The following is a 22,071-nucleotide window of genomic DNA, read 5'->3' as shown; positions in this document are numbered from 1 at the left end:
AGTAGAGACAAGGATTAATTTGACAAGGAACCAAACTGTCCTTTCATCCGGAGAGGTTGAGATACATTTGCTGGGTGACGTGGGAAAGGCTTTCACGGTCACTGTCCTTGTTTTAGACCGGGGTGGGCAAACTTTTTGGCCTGAGGGCCACATTGGGGTATGGAAATTGTATGGCGGGCCATGAACGCTCACGAAATTGACGGTAGGGGTGCAGGATGGGCTAGGGCTCTGGGGTGGGGCCAGAAATGATGCGTTCAGGGTGTGTGTGGGGGGGACTCTGTGTTGCGGTGCGGGGTGTGTGTGAAGGTTTTGGGGTGCAGGACGGGGCTCCAGGCTGAGACCGAGGGGTTTGTAGGGCGGGAGGGGGATTGGGGTGGGGCTGGGGTGTGCAGGCTCTGGGGTGGGGCCAGGGACGAGGGGTTTGGGATGCAGGAGGGTGCTCCAGGCTGGGACCGAGGGGTTTGGAGGGTGGGATGGGGATCAGGGATGGGGCAGGCTGCTGGGCCACAGGCGGGGCTCAGAGGCTCCGGGCGGAACATACTGCAAGCAGCTCCCGGAAGCATGTGCCTCCTCTGGCTCCCAGGTGCAGCCAGGCGGCTCTGTGTGCTGCCCCGTCTGCAGGCGCCACCCCTGCAGCTCCAATTGGCCGGGAACTGCGGCCAATGGGAGCTACAGGGGCAGCACCTGCGGACAGGGCAGCGTGCAGAGCCACCTGGCCATGCCTCCGTGTACTACATAGGAGCTGGAACGGGGAGTCATACCGGCTGCTTCCTGGGAGCCACACAGAGCGGGGCAAGCCCCCGACCCTTTCCCCGGCTGGAGCAGAGGGCCGGATTAAATGGTCTGATGGGCCCGATGTGGCTCACGGACCATAGTTTGCCCACCCCTGCATTAGATCTTATTAGTAAACAGAGGGCTTCAGTTTCCTATTTTGGTACTTTTCACTCTTATTATATTCAGATGGCAAGCAGCATGATTTCAAGTGCTCATAAACTTCAGTCCAGAAATACCACTGTGAGTAAGAATCTCACACATTTGTTTTAAATCCTGTCCTTATGGGGTTATAACTTAGCCACTCTTAATTCACTGCTGAATATTTTAGCTTGTGTCCAGTTTCCCCCCTTCTCCCTCCTCCAAATATTTGGACATAAACTGAAATAGAGGTTGTTTTGTTTTTTTAAAGTATTTGGTGTATTTGAGAGATTTACTTTGTAGTCCTGTCTACAAAAAGACTTTGTCTTTTTGAAGAAGGGTTGAATACAAACCTTAGTAAGATTTATGGGGTACTTTTGGAAGGACATTCTTTAAACATTAATGACTCCATAACTTTTCTTTAGTGCAGTTTGTTAGAAACTGCAGTTTATATGCAAATTAAGTAAAGAAAAGTCAATCCATGGCACCTGGACTTGAGTGGTATGTGTTGTAAAATTGTTACACACAATTCCCTCAATACCATTTTAAAAAAAGGATTTTTTCTTGGATAAAGTGCTTTTGTAGTTTTATTGCCACCCATGCAGTACATGCAAACTGACTATGTTGTAAATAAGGTCCCTGGGGAGAGGGATTTCAGTAACAATACCAGATGAGAAAATTTGGTCAAATGGCAACTTCGCAGTGGGGCAGAAGGGTTTCAGTGACTGCCTTGTGATATATTAAGAGCAACGGAGGATTCTCAGGTGCTGAGAAACCATGGAGAAGCTATGTGATTGCTGAATTTGCTATTTTATTGCACTTACAATTTTTAGGCCTTTGTATGACTTTTCATACCCCGCTTTGTTTCCTTGAGCCTAAACAGCCTTTGGAATTTCATGTGATTGGGGCATATCTCCTCCCTGGGTTTGTCTAGCACAGTATGGAGCAATGCTGCTGAGCCATCAGCTTGATTGTAAGTTAAGATAGTGACTTCCATAGATATTTATAAACCCTAAATTAAATTAATCACTCTTGTAATTTCAGTTCATCCAGAGCAGCTGCCTTCAAGGCCGTGGATTACTTTAAAAGAACGAGACCAAATTCTGCCCTCAGGTAATTTTGTGGCCTTTCTCCCTCCTTTTCCGTCAATGCTTTGCTGACATTTGAAAAACACTTCAAATGTTTGTACTTCACTGAAAGTATTAAGCATAAGTCTTGTTTTTAAAATTTGGGTCAGTCTAAAAATAACAATATATTTTTAAACTTTCTACAATTTATTCTGTGGCCAAGATCTATTTAGATTATTGCTAACTGACTGCAGCAATCTCTAAATCATACAGAGCATTTAAGTTTAAAAAAATAGCCGTGAACGTATATTGCTGTCTTGGGTTCTTCCCTGTGCCCACAGTGGCCCCCTCTAGGTGTTTTGTGACACTGGTTGAGAAAAATACCACAGCCTAGCCTGTGCTTTTCACTTGGTGCAAAAGCAATTACCTTTCCAAGGTCAGAGTTCAGTGTGTCCTAGGTGTACAGCCGGTGACTGCCCTGATAAGGCAGATACCAAACTCAGTTTGACTTAAACCAAGGAAACTTTAATGGCCATTTCAGAGAAATAGCGAAAATCATAAAATAACTGCACACAAATAACCACAGGCAATGCCTCTAGACTGCAACTAAATGTAGTTCCAGAAGCCCTTGGATCTGTGTGTGTGTGTTTTTTCCCTTTCCTTCTCTCTGCTCCCTTGGGTTCTTCATCTGCAATAGGAGAAGCACAGGAATGCCTGGTACTGAAGTTACTTTGGTGCCCTCTGCTGCTGTTTGTACTGAACTGCAAACATCCACTTAAAGAAAACAAAATTTAAAAATGGAACGGCTTTCTTTGGCCCAGTACAAGTTCCCTCTCTCCTTCTTTTTTTTCTTGTTAATAAAATTGCTTGTTTTAGAACACAAATACTTCTTTCTGTTCAAACCGAACTGCATTACTTTAGTGATAACACGATAGGGTCTTCAGAGAATGAGGGGGCTTCAGATGCACAGTATTGCAACTATGCCATTAGTGGAGCGAATAATTAAGGCTGCCAGTGACTCTGTTAAGGTTTCTTTTTTTAACAGGTTTATAGTTGTAACTCTCCGTACTATGGATAGAACATTGTCAGTGTTTTCTCCAAAAAGGTTATTCGTGACATTTCTGCTATACTTAGCCTTCTGCTGGGCATGCATACATCAACTTCCTGCGCTGCTTAACCTTTTGTTTGTTTTTAAATTAATCTCCTGCCTCCTTAAAGTAGCTAAAGCAATAGATATTAGCTCTCGGCTCAGTTAGCAATTATTTCTGCTATATTCCTTGCTTTTCCCAAACAAAAATCCTGTAGAGACCCATTGGCTCCTCCGGATTCGTGCTGAGTCACAAAAGTGCAAAACAAACCCTAAAATAGGGACCTGATTGACGTATCTGTTTCGTTTGCAACTCCCATTGATGTCAGTGGGAGATGCATATATGCACCGACCACTGTACTTTATTTTAACAATAGTTGTTTCCAGGCTTCAGTATGCCCAAAATGGATAATAGTGCAAACGTAGGCTAAGCAACTAAGAACTCTGTGAACAATTACCTTTTGCACAAACAGATGCATATTTTGCACATGCAAGTGAGAGGTTTTTCCCCAGAGTTTAGCCTTGTATGCCAGTTGTTGATTCTATGACTCCAGTTAATTAAACTCTTAGGGGGGGAAAACCCAGTGCTCTTATTTAGATATTGACTTACTCCCCAACATAGGGGATGTAACATACAATAATAGGTATCTTAAGAAAAGATACTATGTTTTATCTATATTCATAAGTAATCCCCGTTATGTTTCCTTCTAGCTTCATTCACAGTGATGTGTTACAATGTGTTATGTGATAAATATGCCACCCGGCAGCTATATGGCTACTGCCCGTCCTGGGCATTAAATTGGGAGTATAGAAAAAAGGGAATCATGGAAGAAATCGTGAACTGGGATGCAGATATCATTAGTCTTCAGGTAACAGTAACAAAACAACACTTTTTTGGCTTTTATCTGAAAACAGAAGAATACCTTTTGAGCCAATATTCTGTTCAAAGCTTTTTATCCTAACTATTAATGGTGAACCTCAAAGTGGTCGTTACAGAATGTGTGCATAGTTACCTTGTTGTCATTTTAAAATGATAGAAAACTAGCTAAACTAATACATACCTTGCATTAGAATTTGTACTTATTATCTATAAGGCTCCTAAATATTTTACTACTTGGGTTGTTATACATCAACAGGCTTTACTGAGTAAAGGAAGAAATTGTGTTTTAACCAAAAAGCTGTTTCCTCCAATCCCCTGCTGTGACTCCTATCCAGCGTAGCACTTGTGTATATGCTTAACTTCAAGCATGTGAGCAGTCCAGTTGAAATCAAAGAGGACTACACACATGCTTAAAAGTTAAGCCGTGATTTCCTGAATTGGGACATATTGGATTGCTATCATGTTGGTAGGAGTTTATCCTAAGCATTGAGTTCAGTTAAGTGGTGCTGGCTTTAAAGATTATCTGGTTTTTGTTTTTAAACAAGATACAGTGTATTATAAGAATAAAAACCGTCACACAGGAAGAAGAGAATAGCCGCTTGAATTAAAAAGCTGACACAAGCTGAGTAGTAGTGGTGTTTGGTCTCCAAGAAATTACATTTTTCTAGAATGGGGAGAACCCTTCAGTAAAAGAGAGCTCACCAAGCCAAACACTAATGGCGTCTGCATAATAAGACTTTTTAACCTAGGAGAGAATCCACTTTTTAGCTGTCAAAAATAACTGGTGTGGTTTCCTGTTGATGTTCAGGACAACTTCTCAAAATACACCTGCCACTTTTCCTTCTTAAAATTTCCTTTTAATTTTGATATCCAGGAATCCCAATCTATTTATCATACATCAGAGAGCTAGTCTAAAATGTTCTGTGTAAGCAACATAAATGCATGGTTTGGGCAATAAGTTATTTGGCAACATATGCTTGTATTGGTTGTGTACATAGAGTGGTGGGAGCATTTACTTATTTTACTAACCTGTCACTAATTTTCTTCTTCTTTGTCATGTTAACTGTATTCAATTCCAGGAAGTGGAAACAGAGCAATACTTCACCCTCTTTCTGCCAGCATTAAAAGAGCGTGGGTATGATGGATTTTTTTCTCCAAAGTCACGTGCCAAAATCATGTCTGAGCAGGAGAGAAAGCATGTGGACGGCTGTGCAATATTCTTCAAAACTGAAAAGTAAGGGGCAGCTTCAGAGACCTTCTTTGTTTATGAATGTAAAGAATCAAACTGCAGCTACTGGAAACATTTTTCCTTAGGTCTGAAAAAAAAATTAATGAAACTATCAGTTTGCTGCAATGGGTGGCAACCAAATTAGTATGCTTTAAAGCTCAAAATTGAAATTAATGTGAAGTACATTTCTTTCGTTGTCAGACTACAGAACTGTGCTTCTGTTAGTGGTGTACTTACAATGGTACCTTTCAGATTATACACAAAATATTCCCCTCCAAGAAAGGGATATGAACTGAATTAATGGAATAGCTTCACTGTACTGATACTAAATTTCTAACATCTGCATAATCTCTGTCTTTGCCTGTATAGTTTTACATCTAGAGGTTTGTTGCAGGCATAGGCCCACTGTCTGTATTCTGACTATAAAGTGGGTACTCTTTTGTAATCTCTGTTTTTGTGAAGAGAGCTATAGTTTTGTGCTGTAAATACCAGAAACTGTAGGTCGGGTGGGGAAAGCAGGGCTGCACATAATCCTTTTCCTCCTTTGGCAAATGATTCATGACATTTTGCACATCTTGCATCAGTGAGACTTTATTCTCCCTGATTTATAGTGTGTTGGTGGCTATAACCTGCCGTAATTTAAGGTTATGTGATGCTTCCATTGTAACTACAATTCATACCTTTTAAAAAAAAAAAGTTTCTTTTTGGGTTGAAATGTTCCATGTTTGGAATGGCTCAGGTAGTTTTGGATAAGGGTTGTCTGTTAGCGATGGGCGCACAGAGACACTAAGAACAAACCTCAACACTCATCTTTACCATGACACCTATAAGAAATCCGAGACATCATATAATTGTCTATCTGACCCTACATGTAGCCAACTTTCCTTGCTATAGTTAAAACAAACCAAACCTCTGAAAATAGATTGCATATATTTTACCTTATCCATCCTTCATTTTCCCTGGCCTTTTTTAGGTTGTATGTGTTTAGGGGCAGGACAGCCTTTTAGAGTGTCTGAGAGTGAGTGACAATAGGCCCCTCATTTGGCGGCTTTGGGAACTATACAGAGAATAATAAATTGGATGTTTATGGTAAACTTTAAAATGTTTTTAATGCAACTGCCTACTTATGGATAATGCTGTACAAGTTGCTGTGTGTTTTGTCTTTACTCAGATTTACATTGGTGCAGAAGCACACAGTGGAGTTTAACCAGGTGGCAATGGCGAACTCTGAAGGTTCAGAAGCTATGTTAAACAGAGTGATGACAAAGGACAACATTGGAGTTGCTGTGGTGTTAGAGGTGCACAAAGAATTATTTGGAGCAGGTCAGTATAACCGCCACTGCTATCCTATGTATTGATAATGGGCAGTATTTGTTTAGATGTATATTTTTTTTTTAAGTGAATTGCTCCTCTGTAGACTAGTTGTGTAAGATATTACTGCATATAAGATCCTTGGCCAAACATTTGCAAGGGAGCACTGTTCAGTAGACTACTTTGATGAAAGCTCTTATAAAATGGAAAATTTCTTGGTCACTCTGAGATTAGGTATGACACAAGTTGTTTTGAAAAATATATTTTCACTGTTTCATATCAAGAAGTTTTAAGAGGAGCGTCAGGCATGTAGTATTCTACTCAAGACTTTCAGTCTTTCCTACGTTGATTTTACTTCACTTTTTCCCAGACAGGAGTACAGACCTCTCTCTCTCTCCCAATAGCTGTTAGTGATGTCTCTTTCCTCTTTATTTAATCCTTCACAGCGTCTCTGTGGCAGTGCTGATGTTCCTAACTGGCTATCAAACAGTTTTTTAATAAAGGATGATTAATTAGTGATGTCTCACAAATGTCATTCAAAGAATCACATGACTCTTTTTTGTCACCTTCCAATTTTGTGGCCTTTTTTATATAGCCCTGAAATTAATAGGCAGTCTCTAATTGCAATACAGGAAGAGTCTTTTTCTGTAACTTCATCTCCTATCTAGTCTGCAGTCTCTCAGTTCTTAGGAAAGTAAAAGCCCTAGCTGTACTGTTTCAGCAGTAGACCCTAACCAAGAGCTTGGCCTTTTCTTAGTGAACAAATTGCTATACCAATAGGTAAGAACCAGTCTGAAAAACTTCTTCGTTCCTATATTAAAACACTGAATGGTGAGGAATTTCAGGTGGCTTTCTCTGCTTTAATTCTATTCTATTAAGAGAACCCAAAATTCAGGTGGTTCCCCTCTAGTAGTTGGGGATTGATAAATTGTCAGACCTACTGCTACCCTGAAAAATTATCCCGTTGAGGGGGAGGCTGCAAGTTATGATAGCAGCAATGGGGTGAGTTGCAAGGGTGCAGAATTTCCAAGCAGTGTATTCCAAAGACGGTCTGTGCTCTCGCTGAAGTGGTGGTATACAACACAGCAGTGCTTATTGCACTGCTAAATGGGTAAGTAATTTTGTCACTGCTGTTGTTTGAGCTTTTATCTGGTGCTGTGAGTAATTCACATAATTGTACCAGTGTTTTGAAGACATAGCATGAATTATAGTTGACAATTTAATATCCTTTCTTTAGTATACTTAGAAGGAGTTGTTCTAATTCTCTCAGATTAGACAGTTAATAGTCTTTCCAGTCACCATTTGCCTCATATATTCAAAAGTTCATATTATGAGACTTGTGACCAAATAAAGTTAATGTGAAACAAAATGTATTGTTAGTGTGGGATAGAGCTTTATTTAATTTGTTGTGAGACTTACCTTTTTTTCCAGTTGTGAAAGTAGGAGTATTTCTTTTCAATTGATCTACATGTCTAGCTGATACAGGAGTGGCAGTAATTTTGCGTTATCTGTAACGAGGTGGAATTTAATACATTCACCTAATTGACTTTTTATTAAAAACTTCTTTTAATCCAGGTATGAAGCCGCTTCATGCTGTGGACAAACAGTTGCTTATTGTAGCAAATGCCCACATGCACTGGGACCCTGAATACTCAGATGTAAAACTCATTCAGACTATGATGTTTGTCTCAGAACTGAAAAATGTCCTTGAGAAAGCCTCCATCAGGCCTGGCAGTCCAACAGCAGATCCTAATTCTATCCCTCTGGTGCTGTGTGCGGATCTTAACTCACTGCCCGATTCAGGTATTTAGAAATGGTTCATCACTTTTACTATTGTCTTTTTTCACTTTTGATTTTTATTAGAATATTTGAGTCCACTTTCCAGCCGACATTTGCATGGTATGCCAGTATATCCATTATTATTATTAGTGTGGAAAGCTTTCTTAGTAAAATCCATTTGTGTTCAAAATTCCCAAACCAGTTAATATAACTCCTCTATTTGAGTAGATAACAAATACGTTTCAGTATGTTGTTAGCACTTTAAGTATTGGTCATGTGCAAGATTTGGTAAATATTGAGTATAATAAAAAAAAGCATAAAAAGATCTAGGGTTGATATATTTCAACTCAAGTTTGATACAGTAGTAACAATTATTATGTATCAGAAGTGTGGTATGCCTGTTTTGTACTAAGAGCTTGAGGAGTGGTAATATTTAGGAATTTGGAGTTCATGGTTTATTGCACTCTGGGTGAAAAGCTGACAAAATAAAATGAGGGCAGAAACTTGAGATGGATATACTGTAGTACTTCTGATATTTAACTCTAATCGAGGAGAAATATACAAGAAAACTTCCTCTTAGTGCTGGCTGCCACAGTACGGTTAGTATTCTTACTGTGCTCAGGGTTTTGAAATGCTTATGCTGTCAAAGATGGTGGTGAGCCCCTTCGTTATATAGATGCACTCAGGAAGTCAGACCTCACTAAAGGAGACTTAAAGAAAAAACTGGCTGATATATATGCACTTATTTGGAGACCATGGTCTTTCAACATGGCTCTTAACCTAAGGTATTTAAATATGATACATGTTGTATTTCAATAATTAATTAAAACAACTAATTGCATCATTGTTTTGCAAACAGGTGTTGTGGAGTACTTAAGCAATGGCATAGTAGCTGACAACCATAAGGACTTCAAAGAGCTGCGTTACAATGAGTGTCTCATGAACTTCAGCGGCAGTGGAAAAAATGGGGCTTCTGAAGGAAGAATCACGCATGGCTTCCAGCTCAAGAGCGCCTATGAAAACAACTTGATGCCTTACACCAATTACACCTTTGATTTCAAAGTAAGGGATGATCTACTGAATTTAATTTCTCTTAGTGTGGGAATTGCCATGCTCTATCAGACTCAAGGTCCATCTAGTCCTCTGTCCTGTCTGAGAGTGGCCAGCACTAGATGCTTCAGAGGAAGGTGTAAGAACCTTGTAGCAGGCAGATGTGGGATAATCTGCCCCTCCAACATTAGGTGTTATCCTAATCTAAAATATTTTAAAGGTGGGCTTAACCCCTGAAGCATGAGTCTAAATACCTCTTCCAGAATTTATTTTTTAGCATTAACTATTATAACTTTGGATGTTCTTGTTATCCATATAAATGTCCAATCTCTTCCTGAATCAAGCCAAGTTACTGACCTCAATGACATTCTGTGGGCAGTTAGTTTAACAGTATAATTACATGTTGTGTGAAAAAGTACTTTATTTTAGAGGCTTTGAATTTGCCACTTTTTAATTTCATTGAAAGTTTGCTTGTTCTTGTTGTATGAAAAAAATCATTTTAGCTTCTCACTGATTTCCTTATCACCTTTAATTGCACTCTCTAATCTGATGATCCAGCAACCTTTGATTGACTGACTGTTTCACAGGCTTCCTGCTCCTGATATTTTTACAGAATTTTTTGTTATACCTTTTAACTATTTGTCTTTGAATTCCATCGAATCCCTCTGAATTTCCTTCTTGCCTATTGCCTACTGTAGTTATGCTTCTTTTAATCCTTTACTAGGTGTAGGTTTCCAAATTTTGAAGGACATCTACTTGTCTTGAATAATCTCTTGGACCTTGCTATCGAGCCATACTGGCTTACCGTTCACCTTTCTGCTTCTCTTCTTGTTCAGCACCGTGTGTGCCTTTTGAGACTGTTCTATCCTTCGGTAACATTCAGAACAAATCTAAGGATTTTGTTTTCTTTACTTTTGATTTTTGCAGCTTTTTTGACTAGTCCCCTCATTTTATTGCCTTCTCTCTTTTCAAAAGTTTAGTGTCACTGTGTTTTGTTTGCTTTTTGGTACCATCTTTCCCCTTAGATTGTTGAATTTAATTATATTGTGGTCACTATTATTTGGTGGCTCAGCTCTTAATACTTGAATTGACTTCTTTTGTGAACTGTTGAGGTATCTCCATTAAGAAACAGTACAAAGAAGATGGAGGGAGTGTAAGTTTCTAGAGGATTGAAAAAATTGCTTCTTAACGTGCAGAGTTGGCATCTAAGAATCTGACTATAACTTATGCTCCATGTTTTTGTGATGAGGAAGATGGAATACTTCCTCTAGAGCCAACCTCATGGCTGCAGGAGTTAAGGCGGTCATATTAGCTGGTGGTGTGACGATGTCTGAACAATGAATGTCAAACACCTTCCCCAAAAATCTGCCTTATTAGGGACAGGAAAAACTGTTCTACAGGATGTCTAGTCAGTGTTTGCTCCATTTTGCGATTTTCTGGAAATTCTAAACACATGTAAAAAGCTTCACATTGAGTTACTTCATCTTATCGATAACTTTGCAAAGTTACAGTCATGAAAATGTAGCCAAGTGTGCAGCCGCCAGAAAACTGTCTCCAGCCGAACAGTAGCAGCCACAAAAAGGGAAATTTGTCTGTTCACGTCCAGTGAGGAACTATTTAAATACTAAAATTATGCACAGATAATATATTTTAAAGTAAATTAAATGTAAAATATGTTCATTGACTGGTAATGCACAGGTAAAATAAAGATATTTAGAAAGACAGCACTAATTTGGCCACCTTGCACATCCTGTGAATTGAAAAAACATGCTCTTAACATCAAGGAGGGGGAGCTAGCAAGTGTGTACAACTGTGCCAAATACATCTTGGGAAAGTGTTAAACTATCACTTGTGACCTGTCCTCGTTTTAACAGAATGTTTCTCTCTCCCTTTAGGGTGTGATTGACTACATTTTCTATTCCAACACTCATATGAACGTGCTTGGTGTCCTGGGGCCTTTAGATCCTCAGTGGCTGGTTGAGAACAACATCACTGGGTGTCCACACCCTCACATCCCTTCAGACCACTTCTCACTGTTAACACAGCTCGAACTCCATCCTCCGCTCCTGCCTCTTGTCAACGGTGTACACTTACCTAACAGGAGGTAGTGGAGCCCTGCCCCTTTGAGGGCTGGGACCTGTTGTTATGGACCTGTACAGTTGTAAATCAAAGTATGTAGGAGTGAAGTATGGCCAACCTTAAGCTGCTTCTTCAAGCTCCTTTCATTGTGTGTTTTGATATGAGATTTTGCACATTTTGGTGCATGTTGGTATCATTTGGCACTAGGGCTGGAACCAAAGTATTATTCCCTTTCCAGGATTTTAATTTAATTTTTAAACTGGTAAGCTTACTGTTTCATTAGAAAGCTGTGTTTATAAAATGGGCAAATCAGATTCAAAACTTGCATCATAATCTATTTAAAATTAATGCTTTCCTCCAAATCACAGCACAACAAATCCTCCTCCTTTTTTAAAAAAAACAAAAACGAACTGATAAATACAACACTTCAATCTGTTTCAGTTGTAAGGGAGAATAATTAGAAATACTATTTTACTGAACTCAAAATGGAGATCTGGGTTCTGCATCCAATATTAATTTTGCACGTTAGCAAAGCACTTAATATTTAACTGTAAATTATTAACAGTATAGTCGTGTGTCCCCCCCCACTAGCTGATACTGGAAAACCAAAAATGGGCTGCATTTACTTATTGAAAGACTAAATTATCTCCTGGTGCAACTCTATTGACTACAATGGAATTATGCCATCAGAGAATTTGGACCTGAGCATTTAATGCCACATAGAACTCTTGGTTGGCAGGCAACATGGTGGTAACGTTCTTGGAGCTCTTTCTGGTTAGGAAATTCAGGAATTTAAACTGATGGCCTGTTTTGAGAGGTCTAACAGAGAACTCTCCCTACTTTGACAATCCGTGATGGGAACAAGATTTAGAAACATAAAATTAAGAACTTGCACTTAAAAATTCAGCTGCAAGTTTTTTTATTGGTGAGTTCTGGAAGAGCAAATACGTTCCAACTCAATCTGTAGCTTTCCGGTTTCTAATGTTAAATTGCAAAAATGATAAACTTTGGATTGGAGGTACTGGTTAAGCTAAGGGTACAGGAAAAAAAAACCCTCTGGAAATGATCTTACTTCTATCTCTAAAGTGAAGGTTAGATAGCTCTCTAGGTGCTTTTTTGTGTGGGGGAGAGAGTGGTAGCCATAATCATTCCTTGGATTATTTTTCCTGACCCTAGTTGCCAAATAGCCATCGTATGCTTTTAATACTTTTGTTTCTGTTTTCCTTCAAGGTTGAATTAAAAAGCTGCTGGTTCATTCCCAACGGTTAACGCTCTTTAGCTGTGTTGGAAATCTTTCTTTTTGCACGCTAGGGGGCGCCAGTTCAAAACGTTGTGCCTCAAAAGGCAGTAAACATAATGCAATTTTCTGAAAGAAATTGGTTGGCTGCTTAATGTTTAAAATATATATATATGGCACCGTAATAGGAAAAGGTTGTGTCTGTGTTTTTAAGTTTTTCTTTATTCTGCTTTTTTGCTGCTATAAGATTTTCTTGAATTTATATTTTAAACTTTTCATGCACTTTACTGTTTCTAGTCTCAAAATGTGATATTTTTAATAAAAAAGAATTTTTCCATGTATGTGAATGAAATTTTTAAACAGATAAATAGCCTATATTTATGTCTCATTCATAGATTTAAAAACGGTCACATTTAAATTGTTAAATTAGTTTTAAATACTAAGAAGCAATCTTCTGCCTTGCAAAACTAATACTTTAGCCTGTTCCACCATTCTTTAATTATACATTTCCTTCTTTATTGTATTCATAGAAAATTAGGCTCTAGTAGAAAATGTTCCCTGTATTTATTCGGGGGTGGGATGGGATGCAGCAGTTGGTTCAATGAAATCACAACTCCCTTTCAAAAAAGTGCCTTGAAATGGAGGCATCACCCGTCGTCCAATATAAAATTGGAGGTTATTGTAGTTGAGTGAAATTTAATATAAATAAAAAATTTTGTGTAGCACAAGAAAACCCAACCAACCAATCAATCCAAAAAAATAAAAAAATTTAAAAAAAGCCCTTTTAAAGATTTCCCTCTAGGTGCAGGTATCTCTTTTTATATACCTCAAGTGTTCAAGGCCTAGGCATGCATATAAATTGAAAAAGTAAGTAGTGTATAGTACTGGAAAGTAGAATAGCATGAAAAACTTAATTTTGTGGACATTACCTTTTTGTAATCAGCTACTGTATTTTTTTTGTTTGTTTTTCTTTTGGAGGGATGGGTTCTCTGCTCTGGAGATATGCACTAACAAACCATTTTCCTCCTTTCATACACGCATGTTAACTAGCAATGTGAGCAATATTTCCTACCATACTTCACTCCCAATATTTTTGAGATGTTTGTATAAAATGGAATTTCAAGTTCACCTATGATTGTATATGAACTGCAGAGGAGCCTGTTTATAAATGGATTTAAAAAAAGCAACACAATCTTTTGTAGTGTTGGGGGAAAATAAAAAAATTGGGCAACAGAAACAGCTTAAGTTTTATTTTCTTCTGATTCATAATTAATTTGAGGCACTCTGTTGCAGGAAGGTGTTTAATTGGGTTTTCTCTGCTTCAAAATGCATTCTTCAAAATATCTGTTATCCTGTAATTTTGTTAAAAAATGTAATTGACGTTGCACAAAAGCTTTTATGTTGAAATGGGTATTGTTTGTTTGCCCACACACCTGAGCATGTTTACCCAAATTTCATGTGTGTGGTTCTCTCCTTCCCCCCCACCCTCCCACTGTATTGCCTTTTTTTGCCCCCCCCCCTTTTTTTTTTAAACAGAAGGGGCAGTATCTGTATTGAGCTTCCATTTCAGGTGATCAGAAATGCTGCTGTCCTTAGTGTTTTTGTTTAATACAGAAAATCTGGAACTCGGTCAATGATAAACTTAAGTTTAATGCCACCTTCAGAAAAAAAACACGGGTGCGCATTATCCAGAAGTCGACATACATTACCATATGTGTCTAGAGTGGAAACTCATGGCTTTAAGTCGAAAACCTACACATACAAAGTCTAGATTTTCTGCAGTTGTGGTTCTTCTGATTGTGAAAACTGAAAACTCAGTACCTATAAGGTGTGTATGTGTGTATTTGTCTTGGGAGGGGGAGCAGGCAGGGGAGAGGAATCTGGGAAAGTGGTATCACTAATTTCACTATAGATAAATGGACAACAAAATACAGACAATTATTCTTTCTCCATCACTGATGCTTGTCTCATAGCTTTAAACATTGGGAACACTGCAGCATCCTCAGGACTGGTCACAGGGAAAAAAAGTTCAAATTCACGTACTGCTCCTTGCTTAGTTGGTTTTGTTTTAAAAATATTGTGCCTGGTGTCAACTTTTAAGCAACAGCACTGCCTACAGGAAGCAGAGAAAAAAACCGAACACCATTCTACAGGCAACTTTTTAAAATTCGATATGGTAAATCTGTTAGATATGAGGTTTTGTGTGTATATAAAAAAATTTTTGTACAATGTAGCTGAATATTTTTGTTTCATTATTTTGATGTAAGGAGTGTGAACATTTTGTGTACCACACGTTGAAGTCAGGTATGGCACAATGGGTTCTGAGACCAGCTTTTCTTCCCATTTGCCTTGTTCAAAGCTTTTTTTCCTTTCTTTCTGTTTCTAGCATTCATCAAGAAAATACTTCATTTTAGCAGTAAGCTTACTATGTGTTTGAAGCCACTCTTGTTTCTAGTCGGCAGAAATATAAAACCCTTTTTCTTGTTGGTTCCGACTACTCCTTGTTATCCTATGTTTATAAACTGTAGCCAAAATCTTCAGTCCCTTTAAAATCTTCAAAAGTACCTACCCCAGGGTTGGCCTAACTCTGTTCCCAGGGTTTCACCATTGACTTCAATGGGGACAGAGTCAGGCCGGTGCTGAGAGAGTCTGGAAAATCTCCCATCCTGGGTGCTTTTGAGTTAGGCTCCTCTGTCCAGGGTCACGACCAGATGCCTGAATTACAGTGGCCTGTTTTTCCAAGGTGCTGAGCACCTGTAGTTCCCATTTACTTCACAATTTCTGAAAATCCAGGCCTGTTACATTGTGGTGTCTGAACATGATTTTAGGAGCTTAACTTTCAGCACCTATTTCTGAAGACTTTGACCTAAATCACAAGGGAGTAAATTAAAAGATGATATTAAAGGCTCATATCACTTGATTCCACAGGGATTAAGTTTGGTGAGGGGATTGCAGGTGTGGAGTATAGAGAGGAGACCAGCTATAAAAGCTGGTTTAAATTCAAGGTTACTCTGATTTGGTAGCACAAAATATACGAGGAAAATATGGTGGGTAACTTTGGGCATTTACATCTGTTCAAAGATTTCTAAATCACTAGTGCATTAGTAATACTCTTTCCATAATCTGTTAAACTGAGAAGAGGAAGGTATGGGCAGTTAATATCAAAGATCAGATTTAAACCCAGCAACTGAAGTGACAACATTTCTATTATAATTCTTGGCTTTCGGCATCAAAACTTGGTTTGGCAAGATACTTGGCATACAAGATTTAGGAGTGGAAGAGGTTTTTTAATACTAATTATCAAACAATATTGATTAGATTGCTATTTAAATATCACAAAGGATTAGTTTGATATAGCCTCAAATTCATATCCATTTAAAAAGGAAGTTGTAGTAGTCATTAATCTTCAAATAAGAAATGTTTTTTTAATGGCTTGAGTATTGTACATATTTACATGGTTAATCTAGTATCAGTTATTCTGTACTGCCATGTAGATATTCTTCTTTATTTACAAAGATCTAACTTCACAAAAACAAGCAAATGTTACACTTTAAAATTACCTTCTGGAATGACACTTCATCTTCTATATTGGGAGAGGACAGATTGAAACATACGTACTTGGAGCATGTCTCACTGTTATGAGATGTCTAAGCATAACTAAGCGAGGAAAGTGACGTGTCCTGCTTGTGTTAAAGTTTAAATTGCCTTACTCTTAGGAGCTTCAGTGCTCTCTGTATTCTTTTTGTGATTTGATCCTTTGAAGTTTTAATACAATCGAAAACTCTCCTAGAATTTTGTGAATGACTCTATGTGTATAGTATTGTGTAAATATACACTTAGGAACCTGAATGGTCCATCCAGTACTTGATCTGTTTTATCAGTCTGCAGTAGGAAGCCATTAAGCTAAAATCAGTCATTTTAAAAACCATGGAGCCGGACAGCATAGTTTGAGAGATTGGTAATGGGATAGCGAGCTGTTTGCCTGTATTACCATTTCAGATGTGATTGCTTTTACACAATATTCATCAAATGAGTTGCCTGCTTGGAGGAGAAGTGACACCAAGGGAGAAGTGCTGGCCCCACTGAAGACAATGGGAGTTTTGATACTGAGTGCAGTAGGGGAAGGATTTTACCGCAATTGTCCAGGTTATAAAACCACCACCCTTGCTAAAAATTTAACATCTGGATTGACAGTCTGAAATATCATTGGTTGAACACATGCAACTTCCTCTTTCCTGTAGAGGTGGTCTGTCCAGAACAGCATTGAGATGTCTTGGCAGAGCAACATAGGGAAGCTTTAATCACCACTACTTGTACAGATGACTCAATTTGCTAGTACCTGACGGGGGACATTAAAGAGATTATTAAAAATAGCTGAATAAGTTAGCTGAACGCTTGCAACAGCGAAAAGTGCACTGTTAAGGTCTGGGCCTGCTAAATTCATAATGTGAAAGTCATTTCATGTTAGATTTGTAAATATTTTGCAAGAATACTGTAAAAATAAAATAAAAAGTTTTATACATTAACAGCTTTAAAAAACCCAAAACATTTCTTGAGTCTTTATGCCAAGTGTCAGCAGAGAAATAACTTTCATAAGTATATAAACACTTTAAAATGAGTTTTACATATATACCCCAAGCAGTTATAACTGATTGGGGGGGGGGGGGGTTTAAAATGCTGAACTCTAAACTGGTGCATCTTTATCCTATGTAGTAGTGAAGACATTTTGTACTGATATTTACCAGACTTTATTTACTTTTAAAATCACCGGGAGAAAAAATGATAAAGTTGAGGAGGTTGTCTTTGAAAGCGATTAGAAAAGTGACTAACATCTTAGCTAATCTTAAAACATGGTAAACAGAGTAAACTTGGCTGGATTTGTTTGGCTGGAAGATAGAATACTTCAGGGACTCCTGTTCTTGATGTAGATTCTAAAATAAGTGAAGTTGGGGAAATACAGTTGTATTTTAATATAATGTATTTGAACAGTTTTGATGGCAAAACATGCCAAGTGATATGACTCTTTTCAGCATAGTACAGTGTGTTTAGCTTGCAAAGTCCTTCACTGTTTTAGTAGTGAGAGGTGGAGTGATTCTGGTATTACTTGGTCTCATCCTTTTGTTAAACTGTTTCCAAGAGTAAGACATTTATCAAGTTCTTATTTGTCTCTGTATTTGTTTTTGTTTTAAAATAAAGAATCATGGTGGCTCTCTTTACAAGTGACATTGTTAATATTATTTTGGCTTTGTTTTCCATTGTTAATTATTGTGTAGTATGGTTTTTCCAAGCAATTAAAGTGTTGTGTGCACCATGTTACCAAACTTTTTGCCTGTAATTCACTAAACCCATAGGTTTGACTGGATCGGTGGTGATATGAGCCCAGGCTTTACTTTTTCCTTTTTTTTCTTTTTCTTTTTTTATGAACTAGACAATGGGAGTATAATGCTCCTAGGTACATCAACTGTGTCTGGATAATTGGAAACTGCGCTATAATTTTTCTGTACAAATCTGTTAAAATACAGTTTTCCCATTGTATGAAAATTCGAACGAAGCAAACTTTTCCTGATTCCTGACTCAGCTCTGCATTTGAACAGCTCCATTATTGCACATAGGAAAAATGAATTAAGTGCTAATCCTGCTCCTGTTGAGGTCTTATTTGAGTTTCGCCTTGACTGCAATGGGAACCAGGTCAGGCTCACAGTCTGCATTGAACTGCAAATTTCTTAAACCCCAGCTTCTAGGAGTGCACTTTTGAGATTCTGTACAGTTGTCCTAATGCAGCAAAATTCTTGGATTCTGGAAAAGTTTTCAAAAAATGCACCACCGGATTCTGGTTTTTCTCCTTTCTGGTAATACACAGAGCCATAGGTTAAATGGGCCTCTTGCCTCAAATATAACCTGCTTAACCATATAATCATAAATAAGTGCCAACTGAGGGAATCTGTAGGGAGATTTGCTTTACTGTGAATCCTGCCAATTACATTTTCATAAGAAAAATATTCTCCTCTAACCTTTAAATTCTGAAAGCCTTGTTTCATATACAGTTCAGGTGTCTCATTGAAACTCCATGAGGGTGTATAAACATCTTCATCTAATGGCTGAAAAGCAAAGCAGTCAATTTTAGACCTGAGCAAAAAAGCTTATTCAACTTTTCCCACAGAATAATTGCAAAACTATTGGCCTTCCTCCAAAACAATCCGTTCTTTCCAAATTTAAGTAATTTTTAAAAATGCAAATGATCTTTTATTTTAAATAAAGTTTTTCTTTAAAAGAAACAAAGTGCCATGCAATTGTAGCTTCAACTGACCACTGAACCAATCCATTGAATTCCACGTCATTCATAATTCTACTTTTTATCGTGAGACTGTCGGACAGAAATCACCAGCTCTTTGTTTTGTTTGTTAGTTTACCAGTCAATAAGGTGGGAACTCTTACACAGCTCAGTTGAGGTATTTTGCGCAATATATACTGTACAACATGTACATGCAAGAGATAGAGGTTTTACTTTTACCAAAAAAAATGTGAACAATACAAAATGAAGATAGTAACAGTACTAAGCGGTCTTGCCTTTTTAATCTTATGGCAGCTCAGAAGGGAGGTGCTGAAAACCTTGAACTATTATTGTCAGATCAAATGACAAAATCCTTTGTTTTTTCCCATTACACAGATTGGGTACTGATCACACATGATGTGTATAGGGCTAAATATCTGCTTGTTTGTTTCTTTGCACCTGTGTACTTTTATTTCCCTCTGTAGGCAATAAACGGCCATTTTGCAACTGCATTTTCTGTCCTGTCTTTGTTTCTACTCTTGAGCATTGTTGTATATATCACAAAAGTAGTTGGGAGGCGAGGAGCTGGATGTTGGCACATGGCCCTTACTGATGCTACTTTCTGCTCTGCATCAAATTTTACATCTTGGTGTTTACAATTAAGTCGCTGCTTCTGGTCACGCTGTGGGTGGGTAGGAGAGACTGCCCACATAACTGAGTCTGATCCAAAACCTGTTGTAGTCCGTGAGAGTTTCTCCATTGAATTCAGTGGGTTTTGGATCAGGAGTATTATATGCTTAATGAAAGGTAAGAGGTGTAATTATTAAATGCTAGACGTTCACATAATTGGGTTTTAATGCAAAAGCCACATCCAGTTCTTGCAGAACCTTTAATGGTTAACCTCTACGGATGCAAGTTGTTGAGTATCTGTGGGTGTGAATGATTAGCCCTGGAATTGGGCTAATACTAGATATTTCTATGGTAACACACAGGATGAGCATCCGGCTCGGTCCCTTTGTAGCTGGTTTGGCTGTGTGGTGCTGACAGGGTAAAATACTAAACTAACGCACATGTGAGTGTTACAAAGTGACACAAGCAGATACTACTGTGATGCACACGTGCAGTAGATCTGCAAAGGTGCCTTTTTCTTAAAGCACGCTACCACGCTTGGCAGGCCACAGCGGCTCACTCCCAAGTGCAAGTCTTCAGTTTATCTTCCTTCTGTCAAGAAATCCTGTTTCTTGGTGCTAAAAGGTGAAGTGTGTCCCTCCCCTTTCCACTGTGAAGAGTACCAGTCCAGTACACTGCTTCTGTCCAGCATGTGTACATCAGAGGCTAGGAGTCGGAAGTATCTCTTGTTACTGTTCTGTAGCGTCTGCTCAGCGCTAGAGGGAAGGGTGGCTTATTGTCCTCACAGTGATGCCACTGTGCGAGAAGGTTCAGTGCTTGTGAAAGTTTACAGGGTCTAGAAGCAGTAGCACCCACCAGCACAAGCATTTTGACTCTTTGTATTACAGTAGATCCTCGAGGCCTGAACTGAGGTCAGTGGTACATGGACGGGGGGAACATGCACATGGAGATGGAGTGTTTCTTCTACTTAGACTGCAAGCTGTGGAGGGCAGTATGGTCCCCATTTCAACAACTAGGTGAACGGCGGTGCAGGGCACAAGTGACTTTTCCCAGATGTCACAGAGAGCCTGGAGTCCCAGTCCAGTGCTTTAACTTTCTGGCCTTGGCCTGTAACTAGATAGCAGACTTTTTATAAGTGCATCATTTTGATTGCTGCTGGGCTTTTCCGGCTTCAATTTTGACCCAGTAGTCACCTTGTGATATCCTGCCTGTTTGAGAGATTAGCTATTAATGTGGTAACCAAACAGCACCAGGAGAGAAAACTTTGCTATTTACAGTGTCAATGTACCTTTTAATTTTAGGTGGTGACTTTTTTTCTTAAGGTCTGAGGTCTCACAACCTGCTGGGATTAGAGTCGCAACTTTCCAGGGATATCAAGCATTTGTTTCTCAACCTGATGGCTCCTGTGGTATCAGACCTTGTGTTATGCTTATAAGAAGCACATGGGATCTTTTTCAGGGGCAAAGGCAATATGCCACATTTATTGGAAATACAACAATTAGCATATGTATTCACACACACACACACACGGTAGGTAGGAGCCAAGTTCTGTCGGTCGCGACATGATGCTCCGGGGAAGGCTTGGCAAGACAAACCCAAAGTTTCATGGCAAGGCACCCTGTTTATACACTGATTTTCCTTCACTGGGACCAATGAATTTTGCACTGTCATGCTGTAATTAATTGTTTGACGAGTGCTTGTTTTTTTAAATTGTCCTTCTCGTCTCTCAGGGATCCCCCAGATCTCCTTCATCTTCAGAGGTGCAAAGCACTAAGTGTTTCCCACCAGCAGCATAAATCCCAACACTCCTCTTTGACCCGGGTCAGCTCTCCGATTCCAACCCGGGTCAGAAGGAGGAGGAGGAAGACAACTTTCAGCGAGACTTATGGTAATAAGTCATGTTTGGAAAACTTTACCCATGATAGATTTCTAGGATTACGAGTCAATTGTGTGTAGGAAAATATATCCGTGATTTACATGAAAGCTTTCTAAATCACTTCTAAAAATGGGTCTGACTCTTTTTTTTTCTGAAAATTTTAACCTAAGTGATTTAGGAACTCGGGAGGTAGTGGGGCACCTAGGAGAGATCCCCTTTATATTAAGTGAATGTAGGCATGGTGGTATTTGGTCAGTGGCTATTTCTCTCTGTTCCTCCCCTATATGTATCCAGATAAAGCCTTGCTGAGGAAGCTATGTCTAACACTTTTTGATACGATTTAGAAAAGCCCTGTAGAAAGTTGTTCTTGAAAGAACTCTCTCAACAGACCTGCATTTCTCATGATTGTTTATCAGCAGGATTGAAATAGGACGGGCCTTTTGGGGCTCATTCAATTGCTCACTGCCTCTTGTGTGGCATTTTAAACCACAACAGATGCCCAGCAGATGAAACAGCAGTGCGAAGGGTGCTTTAGCCAATTGTCCCAATGCAGACAGCTCTGGAGGGAGTTTTGTTAGTCCACAAGCTAGTGCTGCCTTCCCTCTTTGGGATCCCAGGAGGAACTGAACAATGTGTAGTGTCACCTAGATAAAGGCAAAGCAAA

The 22,071-nt window shown here is 38.9% G+C and overlaps 1 protein-coding gene across 2 annotated transcripts in view; it reads left to right on the top strand.

The window, feature by feature from the left end:
* CNOT6L (CCR4-NOT transcription complex subunit 6 like) overlaps positions 1 to 14,108 on the top strand; it is a 63,503-nt gene extending 49,395 nt beyond the window's left edge. For both annotated transcript variants that reach the window (XM_074949949.1, XM_074949950.1), the window contains exons 6-12: positions 1,957 to 2,025; positions 3,778 to 3,935; positions 5,026 to 5,180; positions 6,346 to 6,497; positions 8,061 to 8,288; positions 9,124 to 9,326; positions 11,210 to 14,108. In XM_074949949.1, coding sequence (XP_074806050.1) covers positions 1,957 to 2,025; positions 3,778 to 3,935; positions 5,026 to 5,180; positions 6,346 to 6,497; positions 8,061 to 8,288; positions 9,124 to 9,326; positions 11,210 to 11,422 — 1,178 coding nt within the window. In that variant the 3' untranslated portion in view covers positions 11,423 to 14,108. The remainder of the gene's footprint in view (positions 1 to 1,956; positions 2,026 to 3,777; positions 3,936 to 5,025; positions 5,181 to 6,345; positions 6,498 to 8,060; positions 8,289 to 9,123; positions 9,327 to 11,209) is intronic.
* The last annotated feature ends 7,963 nt before the right edge of the window (positions 14,109 to 22,071 follow it).

Source organism: Natator depressus, chromosome 4 (assembly GCF_965152275.1).
Source record: "Natator depressus isolate rNatDep1 chromosome 4, rNatDep2.hap1, whole genome shotgun sequence".
In the NCBI taxonomy this organism is placed as follows: Eukaryota; Metazoa; Chordata; order Testudines; family Cheloniidae; genus Natator; species Natator depressus.
The sequence above is the reverse complement of the archived record's forward strand: the minus strand, read 5'-3'. Positions and strand labels throughout refer to the sequence as shown.